Source organism: Piliocolobus tephrosceles, unplaced genomic scaffold (assembly GCF_002776525.5).
Source record: "Piliocolobus tephrosceles isolate RC106 unplaced genomic scaffold, ASM277652v3 unscaffolded_27645, whole genome shotgun sequence".
Classification (NCBI taxonomy): Eukaryota; Metazoa; Chordata; class Mammalia; order Primates; family Cercopithecidae; genus Piliocolobus; species Piliocolobus tephrosceles.
Window position 1 is genome coordinate 2,227 of NW_022310582.1, and position 9,258 is coordinate 11,484.

At 53.5% G+C, this 9,258-nt stretch overlaps 1 protein-coding gene across 1 annotated transcript; it reads left to right on the forward strand.

The window, feature by feature from the left end:
* Positions 1-1,159: 1,159 nt before the first annotated feature.
* Positions 1,160-9,060, forward strand: LOC113221799 (high affinity cGMP-specific 3',5'-cyclic phosphodiesterase 9A-like; the record flags this gene model as incomplete). Its single annotated transcript, XM_031935066.1, has 3 exons — positions 1,160-1,241; positions 4,027-4,101; positions 8,863-9,060. Coding segments are annotated over 3 exons (355 nt in total), but the record flags the coding sequence as incomplete, so codon positions are not given.
* Positions 9,061-9,258: the final 198 nt, after the last annotated feature.

Sequence of the window (9,258 nt, forward strand, 5' to 3'; positions counted from 1 at the left end):
AAAAAAAAAAAAAAAAAAAATTAGTTGGGTGTAGCACCACACACCGGTAATTCCAGCTACTCAGGAGGGCACGAGAATCGCTTGAACTCAGGAGGCAGAGGTTGCAGTGAGCCAAGATTGCACCACTGCACTCCAGCCTGGGCGACAGAGTGAGACTCTGTCTCAAAAAAAAAAAAAAAAAAAAGATATAAAGGGCGGGGTGCAGTGACTCACGCCTGTCATCCCAACACTTTAGGAGGCTGAGGCAGAAGGATCGTTTTAACCCAGGAGTTCAAGACCAGCCTGGGTAACATAGCAAGACCCCATCTCTACAAAAAATTAAAATATTGTTAAAAGGTATACGCAGCCACCCATGTGTGTCCACACTTCAAAACATTCTGGAAAGATAGACCAAACTATTAGAAGTGATTTCCAGAGTATGGGATTTAGGGAAATAAGTGGGTAAAGTGAGGACTTTGGTTTTTATATTTTGTTTTTTTTTACTTTACTCCTGTGTTGTTCAGATTTTTGAGAATAAGAATGTTTTCGTTTTGAAAACATTAGAAAAAGGTTTTTTAGAAGCTTATCTAGGAGAGAAGATAGCCCTCAACATCTGACTTTTTTTTCTTTTTTTTTTTTTTTTTTTGAGATAGAGTTTTGCTCTTGTTGCCCAGACTGGCCAGGCTGGCGTGCACTGGCGCAATCTCCGCTCACTGCAACCTCCGCCTCCTGGGTTCAGGTGGTGATTCTCCTGCCTCAGCCTCCTGAGTAACTGGGATTACAGGTGCACAACAGCACGCCCAGCTAATTTTTGTATTTTTTTTTTTAATATATAGAGACGGGGTTTCACCATGTTGGCCAGGATGGTCTCGATCTCTTGACCTCGTGATCCTCCCGCCTCGGTCTCCCAAAGTGCTGGGATTACAGGTGTGAGACACCGCGCCCGGCCCCAACATCTGACTTTCTGTGTGTTTTCCAAGAGCCCAGTGTGAGGTCAGAGGTCAGGCAGGTCTTTGGAATTTTGCTTCGAATGGGTTGCTGCCGCCCTGACTCCTCTCCCATAGCAAATAAGACCACACGGGGCTTGGGGATTTCGGTTCGTCCCTTGCTTTTGCTCTGCCGAGGGCTTCACCAGACTGAAACAGCAGGACCACAGCTCATCTCTGCTCCTTCTCTCTAGGACCAGCTGCCCCTGTAAGTACAGTTTTTTGGATAACCACAAGAAGTTGACTCCTCGACGCGATGTTCCCGCTTACCCCAAGGTGAGACGAGATTCCGGCCCAGAAGAGGCTGTGGCTGTGTCCCCAGCCCCACGCCCAGCCCTGTGGCCCTGCGACCAGACCCTGCTGTGTGCCCATTCTCATCAACAGCCCCTCCCAGCCCTGGGCTGCAGACGCTGCGGGTTACTCTAAGGCAAAGTATTTTTCCTCTTTGACATTTGTTTAGCAAAAGCGATCCCAGACCAGACCTTCCCCTGCAAGGCCATAATAGCTCTGTGCTGCCGCCTGCCCTGGAGCTGACCTCGGTAAATGGTTTTCACACTCAAACGTTACTTTAAAGAACTTTAATGTTTAACTACGTTTTTAAAACTCCACTACATTGGCCCTCCTCTCTGAGCAATTCTTAGTTGTCCTGGCAGTTTTGCTCTTTTGCACAAAAGTGTTCTTAGTTCTAAGAGAAGCTGTAACCTTGGTGAAGTAGCAATGGCGTTTTTGAAATAATGACGAGAGGAGGGTCTCAAGACGCTGGTCACCCGCTCAAAGCCTTCAACTGGGAAGCAGGCAAAATCCCGGCCCACCTGATTTTTTATTTATTTATTTATTTTTTTGGGGGCGGGGTGGGGAAGGAGTTTCACTGTTGTCGCCCAGGCTGGAGTGCAGAGCACGATCTTGGCTCACTGCAAAATCCGCCTCCTGGGTTCAAGCAATTCTGCTGCCTCAGCCTCCCAAGTAGCTGGGATTACGGGCGCCCGTCACCATGCCCAGTTAATTTTTTGGTATTTTTTTAGTAGAGACAGGGTTTCACCATGTTGGCCAGGCTGGTCTGGAACTCGTGACCTGAGGTGATCCACCCACCTCAGCCTCCCAAAGTGCTGAGCCACTGCACCCGGCCCGGCACACCTGATTTGTAATGTGCTCTTGTGCTAAGATTCAAGGGGCACAGGTTCCACAGACAGCAGAGGCCTGGGCTGCACACAGGTAGGTTCTGCTGCTGCCTGCGGTTCAAGCAATGGCAGAGGCTTCCACAGCCTCCATGTGGGCCACTGGAGTCCATTAGTCAGTGATTCTATCCATGCAGGTCCAAACAGTGCCCTGGATATTGTCAGGTTCAGGGGGATTTTTTGGGTTTTTTTGAGACTGAGTCTCACTCTGTCACCCAGGCTGGAGTGCAATGGCACGATCTCAGCTAACTGCAACCTCTGCCTCTCGGGTTCAAGTGATTCTCCTGCCTCAGCCTCCTGAGTAGCTGGGATTACACGCACGCACCGCCATGCCCGGCTAATAATTGTACTTTTAGTAGAGATGGCGTTTCACCACGTTGGCCAGGCTGGTCTTGAACCCCTGACCTCAGGTGATCCACCCACCTCGGCCTCCCAAAGTGCTGGGATTACAGGCGTGAGCCACTGTGCCCAGCCTCATCTGAGGTTTTTGAATGGAGACGAGTGCCTTTTTCCATTGGAAAATATGCCCCGCACTTCTCAAGATCCTGTCCCAGGGAGCCATGAAGCACAGCCTAGATCCAAAATAAAAGGTGGCAGCACTCCAGATCCGTCCCCTTATAAAAAACGAAAAACAAATATCCAATAAGACCTGGGAGAAGACAGTGTGTGATACCAAAGTGTGTTCTTGTCTTCTGTATAAAACCACAGCCTTCTGTCCTTGTGACAGCTTAACCTAAAGCCTGATGTCCTCAGAAGCAACCCCAGGCACCGGCCCCGTCAGCAGGCCAGCTCTTCTAGCTCTCAGCAGAAACCAGGGATGGGTTCCCAACGGGAGCATCTCAGAGTAACTTCTTAGCTGGTGTTTGAATTTATGCCAAGTGAATTTTACCCCCATACTTCACTTTATTGCCCTTTTTTATTATTTTTGAGATGGAGTCTCGCTCTGTTGCCCAGGCTGGAGTGCAGTGGCACGATCTCGGCTCACTGCAACCTCCACCTCCGGGGTTCAAACAGTTCTCCCGCCTCAGCCTCCCAAGTAGCTGGGATTACAGGCACCCGCCATCATGCCTGGCTAATTTTTTTATTTTTGTAGAGACAGGATTCCACCATATTGGCCAGGTTGGTCTTGAACTCCCGACCTCAGGTGATTGGCCTGCCTAGGCTTCCCAAAGCACTGGGATTACAAGCATGAGCCACCATGCCGAGCTACTGTCCATTCTATCATCAGGCTTGTTGAGGTCTAATTTACGTGCAGTAAAGTTCTTTAGGTTTGGAGTACAGTTAATTTTAACAAATTTGTTTAGTCCTGTGACCTCCACCACAAGCGAGATACGGAACATTTCTGTCACCCCAAACCCTCCCCCCGCCCCCCTCGCCCTGCCTCTGGCATCCACTGATGGGATTTCCAGAAGTAGTGTTGGCCCTTTCCAGAAGGATGTGGCCTGTGAGTCTGACGCAGGTGCCTTAGAAAGAGAATGGGAGAAGCCAGGTGCGATGGCTCACGCCCGTAATCCCAACACTTTGGGAGGCCGAGGCTGGTGGATCACCTGAGGTCAGGAGTTCGAGACCAGCCTGGCCAGTATCTCACGATAACCCTGTCTCTACTAAAATTACAAAAATTAGCTGGGCATGGTGGCGAGTGCCTGTAATCCCAGCTACTTGGGAGGCTGAGGCATGAGAATCACTTGAACCTGGGAGGCGGAGGTTGCCGTGAGCCAAGATTACTCCACTGCACTGCAGCCTGGGCAACACAGTGAGACTCCATCTCCAAAAAAAAAAAGAAAAGAAAGAAAGAGAACGGGAGAACGAGGAGAAACATCCCAGCGTGCATATCACCATCACAGTCCCCCGGCACCTGGTTAACACGGAACTCCTGTCCTTTCTAGTACCTGCTCTCTCCAGAGACCATCGAGGCCCTGCGGAAGCCGACCTTTGATGTCTGGCTTTGGGAGCCCAACGAGGTAAGTGCAGGGCTTGCGGGCACCACGTCTCATGGGGAGGCAGCTCAGGACTGTGGACCCCAGTGTGACCACCCCTGTCACTCTTCCTCTTTCATGCTTTCTCCTCTTTTTAAAGACTGGAAAAAAAAAAAAAAAACCCTTGTTTTGCTGGGTTTTAGTTGAAACTAATGCTTGATAGCAGGGCCCAGGAGACCTCACAGCAAGGGGATTCTGTGCGTGGGGAGACAGCTGTCAGGGGCAGGAGCCCTCCACCCAGGGCTCCTGATGGCGCCGGGCTCCCGGGGTCATCTGCTCACTCTGCAGACCCTCATGCGCGCGGGTGGCAGCCCAGTGCTGCAGAACGCCCATGCCAGGAGCAAATGTCTCCTGAAGGAAGGGGCCGCGGTCAGAGTGCTCTGCTCTGAGAGCAGTGTCTGCAAAGGCAAGGCACAGGCAGCCGGCTGTCCCGGATAAGTGGACATGTGAGATTCCGGGAACTGTGTCACCTTCTGCAGCAAGGCTTGAGGCCAGGAATTCCAGACCAGCCTGAGTGATATGGTTTGGCTGTATCCCCACCCAAATATCACCTGAATGGTCATAATCCCCCGTGTCAAGGGCAGGGCCAGGTGGAGGTCTCGAATCGTGGGGGCAGTTTTCCCCGTACTGTTCTCGTGACAGTAAGTCTCACAAGATCTGATGGTTTTATAAATGGGGGTTCCCCTGCACACGCTGTCTCACCTGCCCCCATGTAAGTGACTTTCTCCTCCTTTGCCATTCGCCGTAATTGTGAGGCCTCCCCAGCCATGTGGAACTGTGAGTCCCTTAAGACTCTTTTTCTTTATAAGCTTCCCAGTCTCAGGTATGTCTTTATTGGCAGCGTGAGAACAGACTAATACGCTGGGCCACATCGCAAGACCTCGTCGCTACAAAAAAAGAAAAAAACAGTGCTAAAATTCCTATTAGCTGAAAAGTACAAGAATGGGGAATTTTTGGTTTCATCTCATTGGCTAATAGACCCCATCTTTTCACACCCCAAAAAATGAAAAAGTTCCCTCATTGCAGACCTCGGACCCAGCTGTTTTCAACCCACCAAAATCTAAGGACATTCTTCTGCGTGTCAGCAGCACAGAGAATGCACAAGGCTCCTCAGCAGGCTCACCTGCGCTCTGTGACACCCTCGGCCGCAGCAGCGTCTTCGCAAAGGGCAGGAAGTGGGATCTTGCCTCTTGGCATCCCTGAGGCCGGGCTGCTGACACCTGGGGCACTGCCCTCTCCTAAGTGAACCTCTTTTACGCCCATGGTCTCCCAGCAGGAGAAAAACTGCAGCACCAGCCAGAAAAGCAAAGCTCCAGCCTCCACTCCCCACCCCAGTTCACCCGAGAAGAGCAGCAGGCAGCCAGTCCCAGGGGCTGCACTGCTGCAAACCTGCTCAAAACCTCCGGCCACCATGTGGCAACTTGCTCCCCAGCTCTGAGACTACAGGACCAGGGCACGGAGACGACAGAAGAGGCTTTAAATGTGCAGCATGACTGTCTAGGTCGACGCACAAAAAGAAAGGGCTCTAGGTGTGAGAGACACAAGGAGTAAGAGGGAAAGCTTGGAAGAGACGTGTTGGAGCTGCTGGCCTGCAGTGGCTTCCAGGGTCCCTGCGCAGCCGCTGAGATTGGGCAGAGCAAGCCCACAGCAAGCAGACATGGCAGACGGTTAGAGCACACTGTCTCGTGCTCCCAGCCTGTGGGTAAGCGCCGCGCCTCAGCAGCACGCAGAAAAATCACCCTCCCCAAAGTCATTTTGACCTCAGCCTGCTGGGAGGAAGAGCCAAGCCAGGGGCCACTGATGGCAAAGAGCCTGCATGGAAACCGGCACTTTCTGTCTTTTCTGCCACTTCTACCAGGGAACCCTTTGAGTGTGGGCCATTGTGACTGGGGAGGTGGGGCTTGCCCCATGAAGTTGAGGGATCTGTGTCTCCATAATAGAAAGGCCACCTCTCTGTCCTCTGACTGCAGAGTGGATTCACAGCCATTCTTGGGGCCGGCAGGTGGGCAAGGTAGACGGCTCCCGGCAGCTGGTCTCAGCCTGTGTGTGGCATCTCCCACGGCCCGTGGCTTCTGCCCAGCAGATCTCAAGGGTACCCCAGGAGACCGATGAGGGTTCCGGTTCTTCCAGGAAGTATCTAGCTGCCTGCGTGTGAGAATCCAGAGATGCCCAAGACGGGAGCCTTGGCCTCTGGCAGATCTGGGGATGCCAGGAATTTTGGAGTGTCAGTGGCAAAGAGGGACAACTAAAGGAACACACATGAAAACAGCCCACTTGGCCCGGCGAAACTGCGTCTGGCCGCCCATGAGGCAGCTGGCACTTGGAGAACGTCAGGGCTCCTAAGTGATCACCTCTCTTCCTTCCAGCAGGGGCCACCCTGCCTTGCTCCGAGTGGCTCGACCCAGTGTCCTGCTCATCACAAACCAGACGGAGGACATGACTTCAGGCTGCTGTGTCCTCCCATCTCTTAGGGCCTCTGAGGGCCCAGCGCTGTGGTCTGTGAGCATGGCCTGCCTCTATCAAGTGCAGAGCTGGAAGGCTGCAGGAGCCTCCCCGTCATCTCACGAGTCCCCCACTCACCACCATGCAGCCCACTCAGACCAGGACCCGCCGCAACATGCGGCAGCTGCTGGCTCACTCGCATCTGCCTGGGACTGAGGACTGACTGCACGTGCAGCCACAGATGCATCCCGCCCTGCTGCCCCACAGCCTCCACAAAGGCCACGTAAGTGGCACTAGGTGGCTCTGTCTACCCATCAGCGTCCCCTCTTGACTCTGATTTCACAGCAGACACATCTGCCTTTCAGGACTGCCTTGAGCAACATCTGGGCTGGTCAGGTGGAGAGTGGGGAGTTTCCAGGTTGCAGCTCCTATGGTCCTAAGGGCCAGCGTCCAGGAGGGTGGGGGCCAGCAGCTCTGGACAGTGAGGCCCCTGGCTGGGTGATCCACGTGGCAGCTGACCAGTGGCCTGGGAGCCAGCCCTCCTGTCCTCACGTGGGGCCCCAGACTCCTGCCATTCTGAAGGGGCCCCGTCTCCAAAAGTCAGTGCCGTGCCCTGCACATTACCCAACCTACATCTGTACTGTCCCCCCAAGGAAAACGAGTGTGTGGTTCACGTGCTTCAAGGACGTTTCCCAGGTGACATTCCAAGCTCCCATCTGTGGCTGCACGTGGGGGAGTTTCCAGTTTTCCAGATGGATTTCCTGCGATGCCAGAGAACCCTCCGCCTCCTTCAGAGCCATCTCATCAATGCAGGGATCACGAGCTTCGATTTACAAAAACTCGCCTCGCTTGCAGCATTTCCAGGTCTCACACACGGCGTAACAAGTAAAAATGGATTTTTGGGCAGCACGCCCTGTCCTAGTTTGCTGAGGCTGCCCTAACAAAGTACCAGAGACTGGAGTGGCGTCAGCAGCAGAAGTCAATTGCTCAGTTCTGGAGCTGGAAGTCCGGGATCAAGGTGCTGCCAGGTTTGGTTTCTCCGAAGGCCTCGGTCGCTGGCGTGCAGAGGGCCGCCTTCTCGCTGGGTCCTCATGTGGCCTGTTCTCTTTGCACACACATGCTCTTCCTCCTCTTATGAAGACACCAGTCCCGTGGGAGCAAGGCCTCACCCTGACTGGATGGAACCTTCATTACCTCCGTAAAGGCCCTGTCTCCAAATAGCTCACTGGGGCCGGGGCTTTACCACATTGACCTGGGGGAGGGTGCAATTCAGTTCGTAACATGCCCTTTTGGGAAGAGAAGGTCAGGCAACGAGCAGATGCAGGCAGGAAGCCGTGCCGGGCTCCAGCAGGGATGGCCCAGTGCCCTGCACAAGCAGACAGCTGGGCTAGAGGTGGGCACAAGTGGGGGACCCCGGGTGGAGGACGCTTGCCAGGTGCGTCTAAACTGCCCCTTTGCTGTACGTCTTCCTTCTCACTGGGCTCCCCACCCAAGACCTGCTTTTTCCAGAAAGCAAAGCCCACTTTGGTCAAACTCTTGTTTTCAAAAATCACTTCATGTTTTCCTCCCTAAATTAGCTCCAGAGCACTGAGCTGTATTGAAATAGATCACCACAATGACAATAAATCCTCTTTGGGACTGAAAACAAAATCTATTTCAACTTGAACAGGGATATTGATAGAAGACAGGGCTCCGTGAAAAAGGGTTAGGAGCGGCTTGCCGGGGCAGGGACTCCATCTGAGCACTGCAGTTAAGACGTTAAAGTGTCTCCGGTCCCAGCAGGGCCCCAGATGAGCACAGTTCAGTGTTTCTGGATGTAAATCATCAAAGCCTGTTTGGTCCCCAACCTCGGGCAAGGCAAGGGTCTTTCTCTCTATGACACCACCCGTGCTCAGGTGTGCATCGGATGGAACTGTGTCCTAGAACCTCAGCTATGATATTGATCCACTCAGACTGTTTTCCATGCGTAGAAATCAGTAAATTCCTTTTTGGTGCAGTGTTTCCTGAACGGATGCACTCTCTCACCCAGTCGCCGTCCTTTCTTTCTTAGAATTCTCCTTGACTTCGGAACCGGCCCTCCACCCACCAGGAGACCCCCAGTATGCTCTCAAACCCCCACCCATCTGGGTGGCCTGGAAAGGCTGGTCCAAAGACCTCCCTCTCCAGGGACTTTCTGGGAGGGGGAGAACCCACCTCCTGCCAACGGCCCTGCTGGCATTCCGAGGACGGCAGAGGGAGGGAAGCCAGGGGCTGGGGAGCCAGCCACACGACTGCTCGGTGCCCATCCTTCTCCTGTGCCCACAGATGCTGAGCTGCCTGGAGCACATGTACCACGACCTGGGGCTGGTCAGGGACTTCAGCATCAACCCCGTCACCCTCAGGAGGTGGCTGGTGAGTGCCAAACCCGCCTTCGGTTCTTCCTGGGCACGTGTTTTCATCCAGTACCACAGGAATGGAGGCAGTGGATCGCCAGGGCGCCTTCCTGATGGCACTGCACTCCCCGTGAGCAGAGACCACATTTCCCGGGCGCTCTGTGAGGACGCTCAGCCTGTCTCTGTTCTGCCTTCCACCAAAACCGTTACGCCCAAGCTCCTGCTCTGATGAGCAAGGAAATAGTGAGGCTCTGCCATCACCAAGCGAAGCAGCATGTTCTAAACAGCGGTGTGTGGGAGCGTGTGTGTGTGAGTATGGGGGTGTGGA